The sequence below is a fragment of the Parambassis ranga genome, chromosome 17, assembly GCF_900634625.1.
Source record: "Parambassis ranga chromosome 17, fParRan2.1, whole genome shotgun sequence".
NCBI lineage: Eukaryota > Metazoa > Chordata > Actinopteri > Ambassidae > Parambassis > Parambassis ranga.
This window is the reverse complement of record NC_041037.1, coordinates 4,300,080-4,317,724: the sequence shown is the minus strand read 5'-3', so window position 1 is coordinate 4,317,724 and position 17,645 is coordinate 4,300,080. Positions and strand designations below refer to the sequence as shown.

The 17,645-nt window shown below is 42.8% G+C and overlaps 1 protein-coding gene across 1 annotated transcript; it reads left to right on the top strand.

Moving 5' to 3' along the window:
• The first annotated feature begins 239 nt into the window (after window positions 1-239).
• tep1 (telomerase-associated protein 1) lies at window positions 240-17,488 on the top strand. Its single transcript, XM_028427639.1, has 56 exons — window positions 240-407; window positions 933-1,411; window positions 1,514-1,720; window positions 1,813-1,962; window positions 2,336-2,500; window positions 2,584-2,721; window positions 2,842-2,913; window positions 3,110-3,231; window positions 3,405-3,562; window positions 3,887-3,996; window positions 4,088-4,166; window positions 4,721-4,913; window positions 5,030-5,372; window positions 5,474-5,626; window positions 5,704-5,775; window positions 6,290-6,408; window positions 6,523-6,597; window positions 6,814-6,957; window positions 7,041-7,332; window positions 7,426-7,547; window positions 7,620-7,733; window positions 7,823-7,940; window positions 8,017-8,205; window positions 8,329-8,516; window positions 8,607-8,748; window positions 8,832-9,011; window positions 9,093-9,185; window positions 9,300-9,435; window positions 9,645-9,804; window positions 9,886-10,019; window positions 10,095-10,183; window positions 10,278-10,392; window positions 10,889-10,915; window positions 11,000-11,210; window positions 11,431-11,551; window positions 11,705-11,829; window positions 11,911-12,010; window positions 12,194-12,349; window positions 12,468-12,680; window positions 12,871-12,927; window positions 13,022-13,160; window positions 13,238-13,489; window positions 13,558-13,709; window positions 13,856-13,963; window positions 14,081-14,185; window positions 14,271-14,400; window positions 14,477-14,553; window positions 14,712-14,838; window positions 14,948-15,078; window positions 15,161-15,288; window positions 15,513-15,656; window positions 15,881-15,980; window positions 16,065-16,206; window positions 16,587-16,669; window positions 16,771-16,875; window positions 16,956-17,488. The coding sequence occupies exons 2-56, from the start codon at window positions 935-937 to the stop codon at window positions 17,073-17,075; spliced, it is 7,902 nt and encodes a 2,633-aa protein (XP_028283440.1). The 5' UTR covers window positions 240-407; window positions 933-934; the 3' UTR covers window positions 17,076-17,488.
• Window positions 17,489-17,645: the final 157 nt, after the last annotated feature.

Genomic DNA, 17,645 nt, shown 5'->3' with positions numbered 1-17,645 from the left:
TTACGGTAAAGTCACAACATCACGTAAGCAGTTGATACTTTAATAAGTAAATATTGTAAATAAAGTTTTGTTCGTCTACAAATACTACGTTTATTTCTGGTTTCTGAGTCTGGTTTTTATTTAACTCAATAATTGAGTATTTTTGACTAGGCACCCTTTATTTGCGCCATTACGGTAAAAAAAAAAAGTACACAATAATACTGACCAATGAGGGACCAGGATGTCCAGTAGTCAAGCAGTCTGATGATGATTACAGGAAGTCAGCAGATACTATCTACTGTAAACTGCAGCTAAACTTTCTGTCTTTTTGGAAACAGATAAGAACACTAAAAAACAAATTAACCGCAGTATTACTCATCAGGGGGGAGTCAGCGGCGGTCCTGTGGAGAATAAATAATATTTTCTAGGTGAGTGTTGCGTCAAGCTTTGGTGCTTCTAGCTAACCACCACACCTAAACTCTTGAGTCATATTAACAGAGAAGCAGACTTTTATTATTCACCTGTGTTGGCTAATGTTTCAGTTGAATGCTTTATTTTACTCAACAGAGACCAGTAGTGTACTTTCGCCTTTTAAATGTTGATTTAACAGGTGGAAGTATACATTAAAAAAGCACATTTACAACTTATCTTTCAAACCTTTAGCCTATGTAAACATTTCCATTGTAAATAATTTTACAATGGAAATGTTTAGTTTTACATTTTGAGCCTGCAGAAAGTCAATTTTTTTGCACAAAAAGTCCTGGGTGGTGTCCAGGCTCTTTTTAGACTTTGGAACAGACTCTTGTATTGAGCAGCACTCCTTTATGTGCAAAGTACAATAGTGAAAGGAATGCTGCTGTATTACTTATCTTAGCAAACAGTGCCACCTAGGATTAAAGTCTTTGGTGGGTGGGACTAGTAATCCTGACTCTGATTGATGTGTTTCTTTACAGAGATGAAGGCGCTGGTGTTGCAGCAGGTAGACATGAGTTCAGGAGAACCACAGAAGCAGGCGACGTGTGGAAGGAGCTTATCATCTAACTATACTCCTCCGTGTCTGGAGAATAAGTTCTTAGATCAGACCTCTATGATGATGCCCTCCTGCGTCTCTCTCCAGCCCTCCAAGCTGTCTTCCACCTCATCCTCTCTTCTCCCTTCTTCCTCCTCCTTTGCTGCCACCCTCACCTCACCCCTCCTAAGCACCCAAAACAAGCTCCTAACTACTGAATTACCCTGCCTGTCCTTTTCCTTGACTTCCTCTATCACTAAAAAGTCTTTGCTCTCCACGTCCATCGGCGACAGGGCTCTGGTCAATCGCTTTGCTCACGCACCTTCATTCCTCTCTGATGGTCTGGATCAAGAGCAGAAAAGAGGTGATGAAGCTAGAGAGGAAATGTCAGTGGTGCAGTCCTGTTTTGAAGAAACAAGTGTGGTACATGAAATATTCTTTCTTTTAGTATCAGCTGAAAATGAAAAACATTAAACTGCTGAACAGATTTTTTTGTGTGTATTAATTGAACATTATCTGCCTTAGCACATTTCAGAGGAAGATAATTGGTCAACATCTGAAGAGGAGAGCAAGATGGAGGATGTGGATGCTGGGTCAACCAGGGAGACGCCAGTCCTGGAAGCTGAGTCTGGCAACCAGGAACTTGAAGAAACACTGGTCATCAGACAGGAGGAGTTTCCAGAGCTTGATGACAGAAATGAAGACTCTGTTGAGGAGCTGACAGATAAAAAGGTTGAGAAAATATATGTAGACTCCACTAAATAATCAACACTGTGAGTGCTTTCAAGTTTAGCATTTCGATTTTCTCTCCTTGTCTTTTACAGTATCTACTGCTGAATCTGGTGTGTTACTCCTTGGTTCAAAAGAACATCAATCCTGGGCAGCAGGACTGGAACTCAGAGAGCAGCATTTGGACCCATATCACCAACCTGGCAAAAGAAATTTCTGATTCTGACTCAGAGTTTCTTCTAAAGGTCTGTATACATGTTTGTGTATGTGGGAGGATTGTCTCAAACAATCAGCTTCCAAACCTATATGCTCAACTGGTAGTACCAGTGGTTTCAACTCCACTTGTATTTCCATCAACCACAAAAGCTCCCTAACAAGGAAGAATATTTCACATTTAATGATTTGATATATTTCAAATATGCCACAAACAATATGTGACAGCAGGGCAAATGCTAACTTGTTTACATACCTTCTTAAATGTTTTACTTTATCTCTTGAAAAAACATAACCTTTTCTATACAATGTGTTTTTCGCACCGTGTAAAAGTTTTTAGAAAATCTTATACGAAGCCACAGAAAGGTCACATTCAGTGTATTTTCTGCATGTTGTTTTTTTTAGGTGGCACTCTACGCTCGACAGAAGTTAAACATCCGCATCACAGCCAACTTCTTATTGGCTCTCGCTGCTAATCTGCCAACCACCAAGTCGCATGTCCGCAGATATTTCTGTGCTGCTGTGCAGCTGCCCTCCGACTGGCTGGAAGTAGTCAGAATATATAGTACAGTAAGTGTTATTGACAGTTTGCTGTACAGTCGACTCAAAACCTCTAAGGTCTGTCTAAGCACCACGATTTTTTTCCCCCCCAGTGCTTCAGCCGCTCCCTGCCAGCGTGCCTGAAGAAGGCAATGGTGGACAAGTTCAAGCAGTTCAACGAGTATCAGCTGGCAAAATATAACACACGCAAACACCGCTGCAAACACAACCGCAACAAGGGCATAAAAAAGGTACTAAACCTACTAAACATATCAGAACTCACATGGTTTCTATTTACGTAAGTACATTTCTAATTCAGTGCTCTTGATCATTTCATAGTTTGTTATAAATAGTTTATCTGTAATTTCCAGAAACCAACTGACAAACAGCTGCAGCAGTGGGCAAATGCACTCAGATCAGATCCAACTATTCTGAAGAAGTTTGTAAGTCCAAATAAGTTTCTGTTGCATCATTAAAAGGTTCTGATCATTTGTAGTATTATAATGCTGGCTTTTATACTCTGAGTTTATATCTTTCCTAATTCTGCTGTTTTTTGTTTAGTAGATTTGACTCATGCAGGTTGTAGTAATAAAATACTTTCAATGATATGTGAATGTTTGCATCTGTGTGTGTGTGCAGTTGCAGGTAGAGGGCAGGGCGGTGGTGAATAAAAAGCAGAGTGAGTTCAGCATGAAGAAGATGATCAAGAAGCTTCATATTAGAGATCCAGCCGAATATGTCATGGCCATTCTGGGGAAAAAGTAAGCAAATGTGCTTGATTTTCCTCTTTATCATGTAAATGCAGCTGGGTTCTCGTCAGATGTAAGAGACTGTAACTAGATCACACGATAATCTATCTTGTGAGACTTCAACAGCACTACAGACCAGTCTGCAAAATACTTGAAATGAAAATGTAAAAATTATTTCTACACAGGTATCCTGCTGACCCAAGGGCATTTGCTCACAGTGGAATGAAAGGCGCGTGGGACAGGCAGAGAGCCGGGCAGCGAATGAAGCTCAAAGAGCCACAGACATGGGAGCGGCTGCTCAGTCTGGAGGGCAACAAGGCCGCCACCTGGGAGAAGCTCATAGGTCTGAAAAGAAGCACAAATCTCCAGCTTATCATGACACTGAGCGGCATGTACAGGCATGCCAGCCAGCAAATAGTAAAACTGGTGCATCATCTGTTCCATGTAGCAGATGATGGGGGGAGATTGTCAGTCAGTATTCATCACTCATGTTTCAATTTGTCTTTATTCACCTATAATTGCACATCGGGTTCAGAAAGGCAGAGCTGAAAGCTCCTAATTATTAGTTCTCGAAAGTTTCCAAACAATTAACTAAAAGATGTCAACGTACATTGAAAGTACAACAACAAATGCTCATTCACTGACAGATAATGTCTCCACTGTGCAGACAGTAAGTCTCTTCCATTCATGGCCATGCTGAGGAACCTAAGGAACATGATCACTGTGGGCATCAGTGAGGGTCATCACAACAAGATCCTCAGCAGACTCACCAATAAGGTGCGACACACTCCAACAAAAAACAACACGTGCTCGGGTTTTTAAATTACACTGTAACCTCTGTAACCTTGTATTTTTGATGTGTTCACAGAGAGCGGTTATTCAGAGCCGACAGTTTCCTTTCAGATTCCTCGCCGCCTACAAAGTCATCATGGAGCTCCACTCTTTGGGTGAGTTACATTAAGGGGTCTCAACACAGGAAAATGTCCTTTAGATACTGTGTGCAATACTTCAACGTTCAGTGGTTGGGTTTAAAGAACACACCCCTGCTATGTAGAACTGACTGTTTGTTGTAAATTAACCATTAGAAATGTGGTTGTTACAGCAAAGGTGATGTGGAACCTTGATGTGATCCAGGGCTAAATTTCCTATAATGACCACTTCCCTCTGCACTATTCCTTAAGTATGTGGTTTTGGTTGTTATCAGGTGACGGTTTGTAAAAAGAAACGTTTCCTGTAGTTAAGATTACGAGTATCAACAGTCGGAGGGAGATATAGTCCCTCCAGTGAGTCGTGGGTCAATACCAGGGTCTCAACTGAGCTGGTAATTCCTAACGGACCTCCTCTAGGGCTCCACTCACAACAAATCTACTTTGATCCCTCTCAGATGTTTGAACTTTTCACTAAGAGTATTTAACTTAACTGTGCAGTTCACTACTCTACAACCTATTCCTATAGTGTGTACACTCACATATGCCACTTCTTTGACTTTGTTGTCTTTCAGCTTCTTCATCACAACAGGCGATCCCCAGTCATAAAAAGATCCTGACGGGCATCCTGAAGAAGATTCCCCAGAGCAAACGCTTCAAGCGGATGGAGTGGGAGACGACTTCGTACAACAGGATGAAGGTTTCCCTCGGCATCCCGTTCATCTACCGCATCTACAAACTGAAGAAGGCCCAACTCCTAAAGGCCAAGTATGAGGATGATGTGATGTGTTCAGCAGTTCTGTTTTATGACGTAGTGATCGTATTTTTGTTCCTGATGACCAGAAACACCAGCTTTTGACACACTTTTGTGTTTGCACATCCAGTGAGAGGCTGTTCACTGTTCCTCTGTTGGATCGTTACCGAAAAGCTCTGGAGACGGCGGTTCAGATCTCCTGTCGCTACAATGTGCCCCCACTCCCTGGACGAACCCTCATCCTGCTCTCCACTTCCTGGTCTGACGAGTCCTGGAATCAGAAACAGGACTTCTGCCTTCCCCCTGACCCAGAGCAACAAACCAATGAGGAAAAAGAAGAAGAACATGAAGGAGAAAAAGAAGAAGAAGAAGATGAAGAACATGAAGGAGAAAAAGAAGAAGAAGAAGAAAAAGATAATAAGCAGAGAAGACGGGAAAAGAAAAAGAAAGTGGCTGACGAACTTACTCCCTCTGTAAGTGTCTGTTCTTTTCCAACTAGCAGTGAGACAGATAACATCTGGTTTTAGAGAAACTGAATGAGAGAACGTCTCTTCCTGTTTATGTATCCTCACAGAAAACAGAGGTGGCCGTTCTGCTCTCTCTGATGATCAGCAGCAGTGCTGAGGACTGTCACCTCTGCTTCAACAGTTATAATCACTGTGAAGAAGTTCAGCTGAATTCTGATGTCCTTTTGGATAATGTCAGAAGTGTGGTCAAACAAATAACGGTCAGGTCCTTAAAAATCATTTTAATATTTACATTTGCCCTGCAAAGAATAACAGAGCTTATTATTCTGTTTCACAGACAATTAACGAGAGGTCATCCAGTGAACAGGATCGCAGTTACCTTTACAAACAATTGACCATGAAAAACAAGGTTAGTTTATAAGGTTAGTGTTTCCCAACCTTTATTGAGCCACGGCACATATTTCACATGTAAAAAAAAATCCCATGGATTAAGACAAATTAGGTACAGTAAATGAATAATAATTTTCAGACCAATTAAGTGAACTTGGATAATGTTCCATGGCATGATTTCGGCACACTGGTTGGGAAACACTGGTTGACATATGTAATTTATTATTATATGATTGGCTGGAGGGGTTTAATTAAGCATATTTATGGCCCCCTCAATTTGTGTTTGTTGTTTTATTTTTGAACCACAGGACCTTGGCTATATGCATGATTTCCGTTTTTTTTTGCTCTGTGAAATTGTGTCTCTTTTCTAACTCCATCCAAATTTGTTTGTTTGTCTTGATGGAGTTGCAAATTTCAGACATGCAGCACATTTTACTTTCATTTGCCTGCAGATGGCTCACATTAGTGTGTTTACCACAGTACGTGTTGCTTTTTTTGTACTTGTGGAGATCTGATGCTGTTGTGTTTCTCAGGTGGATAATATCATCATAGTGGTTGACTCTTGGGTTAACTATGATGTCGAGTGGGCCATCCAAAACTACCAAAAAATAAACAACAAAGTCCTCGCTGTGGAAATCTCTTTGTCAGAATGGTATATGATATATTCACAATCGGCTCAATAACAGTGATGACAGTCATTTTGTTGCAGAAATGTGCAGTACACGTTATGTTTCTTACGTTTTTTTCTAACACTTACTGTTTCTAGTTTATACCAACACCAGGATGCCAACTCTCACAGGAACTCTGTGAAGCTGTCGGGCTTCAGTGAGCAGATGTTGAGGTAAAATGCACTTGCTTTTTGCTCTAAATGAGCATAGATACATTTTATGTCTGCTCAGCTTTACATGGAAGATTTAGAAATGGGCGATGAAGCGCAACAAAATTCGGGAGAAACTAGTCATATCTCTTGCTTGCATATTAACATATGAAGACAAGAATTGTTTATTGTAAACATGCCACCTAATGTACCAAACTATTTCTTAAATCATGTGACCAGTATTGTGGCAGAACGAGGATCTTCCCGGCTGCTGGACCGCGTGGAGCATTTGGACAAAGTGTACCGGATCCCACCACCAGAGGGCTCTAAAGGCCCTCAGAACACACACAATGTTGTCTCAATACCGCCCAGCCCAAAGTTAAGGTACAGGCTTCTACCTTCTCCCCTCTTTGCGTCTTCTGGTCCTGCCTTTTCCTCACTGGGTTAACTCATTTCTCTCCTCTCAGGTGGCAGGGCGTGCGAGTGTTCATCTCCTCCACCTTCAGAGACATGCACTCTGAACGCGATGTCTTGGTACAGAACGTCTTTCCAGAACTCCGCCGCCGTGCTGCACCACACTGCCTCTACCTGCAGGAGGTAGAACTGCGCTGGGGCGTGACGGAGGAGGAGTCGGAACGTGCCACCGAGCTGTGCTTGTCAGAAGTGTGTCGAAGCCAGATGCTGGTGGGAATCCTGGGGGAGAGGTACGGACAGGTGCCCCCCAGACCGGTCCTTCCCGAGCTGCCGCAGTACAGCTGGGTAAGACAGCGGAAGTGTCCACACCACGTAGAGCAAATGTTAAATAGAATCAAAACTGAGTAAATCAGGAGTGATTTTATTCTTTGTGTGCAGCTGGCCTCGGCCCCAGACGGCCTGTCCATCACTGAGATGGAGATTCGTCAGTTCCAGGCTCTTCACCCCGACACAGCAAAGCAGCGAATGTTCTGCTACTTCAGAGATCCAAACATACTTAAGTATGAAGATCTCATCATTTTATCCTCATCATTAGGTATAATGTTTTTATCCTTTATTTTCCTGTTTTTCAGATCAGTTCCTGTGGCTTGGAGGGCAGATTTTGCTGCTGAATCAAAGGACGCTGAGTCCAAAATGAAGTCTCTAAAGAGTAGACTCTTAGCCAGTGATGTGAAGGTCACTGAAAAGTGAGTTATCTCTTTCTATTCTGAAATAAAAACCAGTAAAACAGCATTTCAAATGTTGAGCTGAGTCTCATTGGGTCTGTTTGTTGCAGTTACTCGTGTGAGTGGGGAGGTGTCGTGGAAGGCAAACCGCATCTGAGAAACCTTGAGGACTTTGGCAAAGCTGTGCTGGAGGAGCTTTGGGTGGCTGTACAGAAGCTGTTTGTGGAAGTGAGTTGATTTATATGAAAATCTTTGAAATGATTAAAGTCTGCTTTATTGCTGCTAAACCAGTATTATTCTGCAGGAGAGCGAGGAGGCCGAGGCTGCCTCTGAGGTGTTGGAGCAGGAGGTTCACCAAGGGGCGCTGCAGAGGCAGTTCTTTGGCAGGTCCAAGTTACTATCTGGTGCTGTGGAGATAGTGGAGCAGGCCCAGGCTAAAGGAGGGATGATGGTGGTGGAGGGAGGAGCCGGAGAGGGCAAAACTGTCTTCATGGTAAACTGATTATTATAATTATAATAATTAATTTAAGTTTTTTAAAGTAAATTTTTTATCGCCTAATATCACCTAGACCTTTTTTTAATCTTTCACTTCGTCCTTCCACCACTCTCTTCACAGGCTGCTCTTGCAGACGCCCTCAGGACAGGAGTTAAATCCAACAGAAACCTTGCCTGTGATGTCATCTCCTACTCCACGGCTGCCAGCCAATCAGCACGCTCTGTGGAAAACCTTCTCAGGTGCCTCATTCAGTGCCTGAGAAGGATGAAGGACAGCCAGGAGGACTCGCCTCTCCCTCACTCGTACAAGTAAGCAACTTTTACATCGTTGTGCTTCAGTGGCTTCCATCTGTGTTAGCGTGGTGACAGGTTCTTTTTTTTTTTTTTTTTTTTTTTTAGAAATTTGCTGTCAGAATTTCATTCCACGTTGAGTGGCGTGAAGAAGGACAAACCTCTGGTGGTGCTTGTTGACGGAGTGGATCTTGTCCAAGATGGCAGAGGCCAGCTTAGCGCTGACTGGATCCCGCAGCAGCTCCTAAAGGTCAGACACTCAGATGGAAAACAAATATGTCTGCTCACATCTGTGTTTACGTCTACTGATTACTTTTGTTTATGTTTGTTTAGGGTGTTTGTTTGGTGGTGAGCATCACATCCAAAGCAGCACTGTTACAGACACTGGCCAAAACAAAAGGAACCGTCCTGTTTTCGCTGGGACAGCTCACCACGATGGACCGAAAAACGATTGTTCAGGAGGAACTTGACACTTTTGGGAAGAAACTCAGTGACTCTGCATTCAACAATCAGGTTCTTAAGATGACGCTTCCATCATGGACCTCACAGCACTCACGTTGTTATCCTAAAACATTGTCTTGTTTGTGTTTCCAGCTCCAGACTCTAATAATGAAGAAAGGAGCAGTGAGTCCTCTCTACCTGCACCTGGCCTGCGAAGACCTGAGAAACTTCGCCTCCTTTGATAAGGTATAGTGTTGCATTTCTACTGCTTGAAAGCTTCAAACAAAACTAGTAAAGATTATAACATTAAATGGTGAAATAATCATTAAGCCTTAACCCTTCATTCTCTGTGTGTCTCAGTTGAAGGAGAGCCTGCAGGCTTTGCCCCAGTCTCTCAGCCAGCTGGTCAAATACAGCCTGGAGAGACTCTGCATGCAACACAGAGGCATGCAGGGACTCCGCTGGGCCCTGGCAGCTCTTACTGTCAGTGCCACTGGTAAGAGTTATGTGACACATGCATCATATTTAACATTTAACCCCTTTATCGTGCTTGTTCTTCTTATTCCTCCTGTTCCTCTTCTCCTTTTCTGCCTCTTCTTCCTCCTCCTCCTGGTCTCAGTTAGTTTGACTTCCAAAAGGCTCTGAAGCTCAGCTGACTTCTTGATTTACTGATTTACCTTAACATGTGCTCATATTTACACACAGGCCTAAAGGAGAGAGACTTGTACTCTGTACTGAACACATGCAACAGTCTGTCCATACGGTATGAACAGGTGACATGGCAGGAAGTGCTGCACCTGTCCAGGAAGCCCAAAGGACGCATTGCCATGGCAACTTTCACTCGTATAGTGCAGAGCTTACAAAGGTATGAATCTGATATGAGTAAAATGTCATTTTTATTTTATAAGTTGCTGTATAATAAGATTTAAACCTCTGTTTCCTGCAGCCTGATTGGTCCATCTCATTGCCACAACACTGACGACTTGCTGGCTCTGACCAATCCAGAGGTGAAGCAAGCCTTTGAGGATTTCCTTCTCCCTACAGAGAGTGACAGAATCAGAGCTCACCTCATCCTGGCAGGTAAAGTACACCTTGGTTTGCATTTAGTGTACACAGTGCAAGTCACTGTATATTAAAAACGTTCTTATTTTTCAGGTCATCTGTGGACACTGGCTGATCCTCAGGGACAGGATACCTTCTTGCACTGTGAGGCTGACTCTGTCAAGCACCTGCCCTCCAGCCTGGTGAGGAATCCTCCATCAATTCATTCAACAGTCAGTTTAACTTCCTGGCTGCAAATAAAACTGACAGATATTTTCTTTATTTGGCTTTATTCAGATGGAAATTGGACAATTGGAGGCACTTCATTCTCTCCTCTCCAGTTATTATTTCCTGTATGCTAATGTGAGGCATGGCCTCCTGCACCACCTCCTGGAGACGTACAGCCTGTATGGTGAGTATGGATGATTCAGACCTGCTGCTTCCTCCACTTCATCCTGATCCATTTCCTTCTCCTGTTATGAGAGTCCAGGCACTGAATATAAAAAAACTGGCTCTTAGAGATTTTTTTTTTCATTTCAGTATTATTTGAAATTGCAATTTCCCATTTATTCAATTGAATAATGTCTTATTTATTTAATAAATTCCATATCATGTGACCAAATGACCTGAAAACAAGATGAATTGCAGATTTAGTCGAGCCAAATAAGACACATGTCCTTGAACTGGAGATAAGGCAGGCAAACAAGTGTGGGGGCCTGATCCAGTGCTGCTTGCAGCTTTAATTTTTCTGTTTCTTCTTTCCCTTCTCCTCCTCCTCCTCTCACACTTCTTCTTCGTCTTTTTGTTGTTTTCCTTCTCCTCCTTCTACCCTTCGTCCTCCTCCATATTTTCCTTCTCTGACATTGTGAAACACACAAAATATACAGATGTTTTGTCTTTTCCCTCAGATAAGGAGCAGACGTCTGCACTGTCATGTAAGTGCTTACAAAATCTGGACCTCCAAATTTCTGCTAGTTATGTTTTGATAACTCATTTTAATTTCTCATCTCTTATCTCAGCTGCCTCTCAGGGCTCTCTGGACGACTGTCGTGGTTTCCTGCGTCGGCACGCCTCCACACTCTCCTCCTGGCCGGCTCTTTTTATTCAGCAGGCTCTCAGCGAGCCTGCAGAGACATCTGCTCACACGTGGGCACAAGGACTGGTGGGAAGAGGAGGAGTCCGGGTAATCGAGTGTCTGAACAACAACGCCGGGCCTGTTCAGGAGAGCAGGTAAGAACTTTTTTGAATTTTCGATGTCTTTTTAATCCATGTATAGATGAATTTAACTAAAATGGGACGAAAAAAAAGACAGAAAATTTATGTTGTGCATAAAAATTTCAAATTAATCTTTATTACACACACACACACACATTTCTTAGATGCAAATAGGAAGGTTCCAAGGAAAAAGGATTGGAAACAACTGTTTGAATCTGTGCTTGCATCATTTCAGTGAGCTGGTGTCGACCTTCACCTCTGAACCCACCTGCGTGGTTGTGAGCTCAGATGAACAGCTGATGGTGGTCGGTACCGGACAGGGAACGCTGCATCTCATTCACACAGAGACAGGACAGGTATGGGTCTAAGTTAAAATCTCCTTTCATCATGTCCCAGCATGGCAAAGAAATCCTCTCATGTGATTTTGTTATGCTATAACCTACACAGTCTGTGTGAGATGTGTGAGAATCATAAAAGTCTAATTTTCACTTTTTCCTGGCTGTGGGCAGGAAGTGAAGGCGCTGGAGAGCAGCTGTGACGGCATCTCGAGCTGTGTATTTCTCAAGGACAGACGTCTTGCAACCACCTCCTTTGATGGACAAATAGAAGTCTGGGACATTGAGAATGGATGCAGGTGAGTGTTACAAGGAGAAATGCTATAAACTCGTATAATCAAACAGATTTATTGAATATGTGTTTGTTCCTTTTCCTGCAGGACGGCTCTCATTGACGGCCACACAAACACAATAACAGCAAGTGATGTCACTGCAGACAAAAAGCACCTCGTGACTGTGTCCCTTGACTTCATGCTGAAAGTTAGTCTCAAACTAATCAGGATTTTTGTTGTCTTTTCTTTATTTATTGTGTGTCATGTGCCTTCTGTGTAGATGGGACTTTTGTGCGTCATTTGTGTTCTTTTGTTAGGCCGATAAATAAATTGAACCAGTGCACAGACATCTTGTTACAGCATATTAGCCAATCATGTCTCTGCTCCTCAGGTGTGGTCTTCTGCTAAAGGTAATGAAGTGTCCAACTTGCCCAGCAACAGTCCTTTGAACTGCGTGACCTTTGACCCTGAAGGTCGCCTGCTGGCTGCTGGCTGCTGGAATGGGAATGTGATCGTTTGGAACTGGCTCCAGAATAAAACACTAAGAGTAAGTGGGTGATCCAACAACAGGCATAGATGTGGGTCATAAGCAGAAGTGAGGCCTCTCAGTGACACCTCAGGCACACATCCGCCTGTTTGCATTATGGTGTCTTCTGTTCTTGCAGCCCCTTTGTGGTCACAAGCGGTCCGTGCGCAGTCTCGCCTTCTCCGACTCCTCCTCCATGCTCTGCTCTGGTTCTGTGTCCGGAGAGGTGAGGGTGTGGTCGGTGGCCACGTCCACCTGTGTGGGATGTTTCCAGGCTCACTGTGGAGCCACAGAGGCCCTCACCTTCCTGGAGGACGGAGCCATGCTTCTGAGCGCAGGCTCGGATCACATAGTAAGGAATCAGTCCTCATATATACAATAGGTTTCTTTTTTCCAAAACTTACTGGGAAAGCTCCTTGTCCTTATTTTTATCTGCTGCAGAAAACAAACTCGTCAGATTTCAGTGAGTGAACCAGTGTCCTCCTGGTTTCTGAGGCTAACCACCATCTTTTTCTCTGTGTATCTTTGTTGTTGTGTAACAGCTCCAGCTCTGGTCAGGGGGACTTGGGCGTTCAGTCACTTCATTAAAAAGTGATGAAGTAAGATCTTATTTATATTATACATTAAGTGCTTTTGAACAGCATGTTTCTCTTAAAATGAATAAATTAACTACCCTTTTTTGTTTTTTTTTAGTGTGAGCAGGAGCCTCCTCGGAAAAAACTTAAGTGTGGAGTGTCTCAGCCTGCTGCAGCTCTGTGTGTGGCTGTGAGTGAAGACTATGCTGCTGTGGGATACCATAGTAAAGGAATCACACTCTTCAACCTGAACTCAGGTGTGTTTATCTACTAACTTTCTTTATTATCATTAAAATGATGGTATAGGTTATAACAAACTCATTTGTAATCACAGGTGAAAAGTTTTGGACCTCCAGGCTGGTGGATGAGTCGGTCCAGTGCATGCTGTGGGTCGTTTTGGATGCAGAACAGACCGACTCAGAGATGTTGGTGTCTGCTGGAAATGACAAATGTCTGAGGGTGTGGAAGAAAACAACAGCAGCGGAGGGAGTTATGGGAGGCCTGGAAAGCACTGGAAAGTTCGGTGTGCAGGGAGGCGTCATTCTGGCGATGGCACAAAACTCCACTTACCTGGCTACAGCTTCAGGTAGGAGCTGCTGTAGGAGAGGATTTCTGTCGCTTCATCTTATTCTTCACCATTATTTGTGTCTTTAGATGACTTCACCATCGTGTTGTGGCTGTTGAGAGATCTGGCTGAAGAAGTCACGGCTGACTCAAACAGGGTCCTGAGAGGCCACAGCGGAGGAGTCACCTGCCTGGCGTTTAGTCCTGATGGCACAAAGCTGCTGTCTGGTGGAAAAGATCAGGTACCTGGATGAATGGAGGTGTAGGTGGTGGTAATATTTTCCAAAAAAGTGCATCTGTCTGTAGATGGATGAAGGGGCAATAAAATAAAAAATAATACTCGTCTACAGTATAGTAGTTATTGTGTATTTGTTCCTGTGTGTTTCAGGCTCTGATGGTGTGGGATGTGAGCTCATCTCCTGCTGTTCTTGCTAAGTCTTTTCCTCATGCTCATAGAGACTGGATCACAGGCTGCGTTTGGACCGCAGACTGTGCGGTGAGTCTTTTATTGTAATTTGTGTCATAAATTACCACAAATTAAATTTAATCTACTAAGTTTTATCTGCGAAAATTCTCTCCCCAAACTCATCTAAGCCCATCCTTTCTGTTCCAGATAAGCTCTTCAAACGATGGCAGACTTTGTTTATGGGACCTTGAAGCAGGACAGCATCTCAGAGAAATCTCCTGGAGGAGTCCACTTACCTCTGTCTGCTGTGTGGTCAGTGGATTATAACTAAAACACATTTCTGGTGACAAGATTAGAGATTTAACAGATATTTGTTGACATGCTTTTTTGTGTGCAGGGACAGTATGTGATGGCTGGCTGTGCAGAGGGGGGACTACATGTTTGGAACTGGGAGAAAAACACAGAAATCTGCCACATCAAGGCCCACAAACAACGCATTAACCACTGCTCTCTCCTCCCAAACAAAGGTACCAATTCACACCTTTCTGTTTTTATCATTATGAGCTTTATCAGAAGTATTTAATCGTTTTAAATTTTTTTAAGACAAGGAGAATCCAGAAGAAATGACTGTTTTCACAGCATCTGATGACGGCACTGTGCAACTCTGGAAACCTCTACAGGTTAGTCAGTATAAAACCCTTCAAGTGTGTTAAATGTTCTCTTTAAGGCTCACAGATGTGTGATCGATGTTTAAGCTGCAGTGATTTAGATTTATTCACGTAATTTGGACTTGAGTTTTATCTTTTCATATTGTATATTGTGCATTTTTTCTCTCCAGGTGGAGCACTTGAGCACCTTCCAGGGTCACAGTGGTGCAATTCATGGAGTCGTTCGTAAAGCAGGAGTCCAAGAATTCCTGACAGTCTCTCAAGACTTCTCGCTACGATCCTGGACATGGACTTCAGGTGGTTTTGATCAGTCAAAATCTTGAAAACGAGTTCCCTCACTTTGTTTTGGAAGCAGCTGCCCTTTTGTCTTTTAAATTTTAAACCGTATTCTGTCTTTCCTGCACAGAGTGTCCTCCCAACCTGAAGGGCTCCATCGCAGGTTTGTGTTTCTCTCGGGAGGGCGACGTTCTTCTCGCTGCGTATGAATCCGGTTTGCTGGAGTTGTGGCAGAACTACACAGTGATTGGCCGCAAGCAGGTGAAGAAATGCACACAGAGAGCTGGATTTAAACCCTGTGTGTGTGCTTGTGTTAACCACATTGCGCGTGTGTTTGTGTCAGGTGTCCGGTGATGGCCACATCACAGCGGTCTGCTCCATGCCTGACAGACAGTTTGCCGTCAGCTACATGAAGGGTTTGGCTGTTGATGTGTGGAAGATGGTGTGGAATCAACAACACAGCACTGCAAGGTAAACAAGAATTTTAACCTCATTTTACAAATCTGTGTTTAATGCTGATTAAATCTAAGATTAAATGTGTAACAGAAAATTTGATCTGTGGGAAAATGCACACATTAAAACAGAACAATGATAAAACAACAATAAAAAGGGATTGAGTGGTAAACGCCTAACAAAGACATGAAATAATGATCATGATGCGCCCTTCTTTACTCTGTGCTCTCTGCTGTTTTCAGTCTGGTGAAGGTGACGACCTACACATCAACAGAGCCAGTGGTGCGCCTCCTCTACTGCACCACCGTGCTCGGTGTGTCCGACACGGGATCCATGTTTGATGTGACACGGAAGAACGAAAACTGCTGGCAATATACAGTCTCTAAGTAACTGAATTGTTTTTCATATTGTGTTGAATTCATTATTGTCCAAGTTAATTATGACACATTGTTAGGAAGAGGAGACTTTATGAGGAGTCTCTATGATGTGTTTAGGTTGGATGTTGGATGACAGTGATGTCATCTCCACATCCTGTAAATACTGTTATTTGCTATATTTGATCTCCATTTGTGTCTCCTACACACTAACTTTGTTTGTTTCTTGTTTTCAGTTGGGACAGGAGTGTTCAGATTCTGGGGATGGTCCAAAATGATGAGAAAAGCATGTGGCTGCTGGGCGAAGGAGAAGGAGCAGTTAACATCGGCTTCTTTGTGAGCTTTACTCAGCCAGCAGCTCATTGAAAAAGATTTGTATGTAATTGTGGTTGACAACACTCTTAATTTTTTTTTTTTTAGTTTTCCATGGGCCCTGAAAGCACCTACCATTCAGCTTTCAGCAGCCTGAAGGTAACATCCAGCGAGAGGGAAGAGGAGGAGGAGGAGGAGAAGAAGAAGAAGAAGAAGGAAAGCCTTATAACAGCTTTAACTATGGACAAAGGTACAGATTGATTTATTATATGTTCTGTCTAATCTCTGGATTATTTGTGTACATATACACGTTTAACTTCACAGAAGACTGATTGTGTGTTCTTGTGTCCTTGTTTCAGCTGTGCATTACTTTAAGAGACTGTTTACCTAGTTACAGTGATAATACAGACAGATTACATCTCCACTGGTGTTACGCTGTTGTTATAGATATGGTTATGTCTTGGTTTAGTGAATTAGAACAGCAGCTAATCTCACAAATGGTTTCTATGTTTGCTTACAGTACAGTAGTTCTCTTCATACTGCAGCAGTTGTGCTCTTGTCTCAAGCAGTAACACAGCCCTGTTGCACTACATCTACCACAAACGTATTTTTGTGGCACATGTCTTTCAGACTTTGTGGTGTGTGGAGACGTGACGGGCAACATGTGGTTCAATCAGCCTCCAGAGCTGTCCTCGTGGAGCAAACGAAAACCCGTAAGAGCTGAGAGCAGCCATACTGTTGATTTAAAATGGTTACAGTGAACAGTAGTTATGTTTATGAGGCTATTCTGATGTGGATGTTTTTTTATTGTCAGGCTCACAGTGACCGGATCAATGCACTAAAACTCACTGACAGCACCATCATCTCTGCCTCCTACGATCGCACAGTGAAGCTGTGGGACAGGAACACCAAGAAACAGGTACAATATTGTCGTTAAGAATGTGTTTGTGTCCGTTTGCAGCAGAAAATGATGTCCCTTTCCTCCCTTTCCTGCTTCAGGTGGGCATGTTTGTGTGCGGAGGTCCTGTGATGATTTTGGAGGCGAAGCCGGGAAAACCCACTGAGCTGGTCTGTGCTGACGGACAGGGAAAACTTTACTTCCTCTCCTGGAAAGAGTAGTCCTCTTTATAACACACACTGAATACAGGAGTCATACACTAACCAAAGAATGTAGAGAATTATTTTCTTTGTCTTTGCATGTGCAATAAATGAGTAAGAAATGAGGACAGAAGTGATATAAACACTGTACTCTGAGTTTACATGTGCCTTTTTTTGAATTACTAAAACTTGTAAGTGAAACGAAAACGACGCGCTTTATTATTATTATTTTTATTGATGAACTCTAAAATTTAAATAGAACCAAGTGAAGGGAAACTTGATTTTTATTAGATATTCTGTGAGAGATCCTCTTGTATGGTACTATAAACAGAGCTCATCAGCTACATGCTTTACACGCTCGTCGTCCTCACCAAATTGTTTGGATTGTTGCTTATGATTCTTATTAGTGCAATAAAATATAATAAATCAATAAACCTGCAGCCACTGCTTCATTCTGCTTAGATTTTTTTGATGGCCAAATAACAGTACATACTCCGGACTTTCTGAGCAGCACCTGAACGCAGCACCAGGTAGATCTTCAATTTAGTAGGTGATCCGCCACCACCTTGATATCTGAAGTGTCTACTTCAC

Bases quoted from the DNA above. Each gene is read 5' to 3' on its own strand.
- tep1 (XM_028427639.1), top strand. From the start codon at position 935: ATGAAGGCGCTGGTGTTGCAGCAGGTAGACATGAGTTCAGGAGAACCA. The intron at 11,830-11,910 runs GTGAGTGTTACA...CTTTTCCTGCAG, and splicing joins GACATTGAGAATGGATGCAG to GACGGCTCTCATTGACGGCC. The intron at 13,710-13,855 runs GTACCTGGATGA...TGTGTGTTTCAG, and splicing joins TGTCTGGTGGAAAAGATCAG to GCTCTGATGGTGTGGGATGT.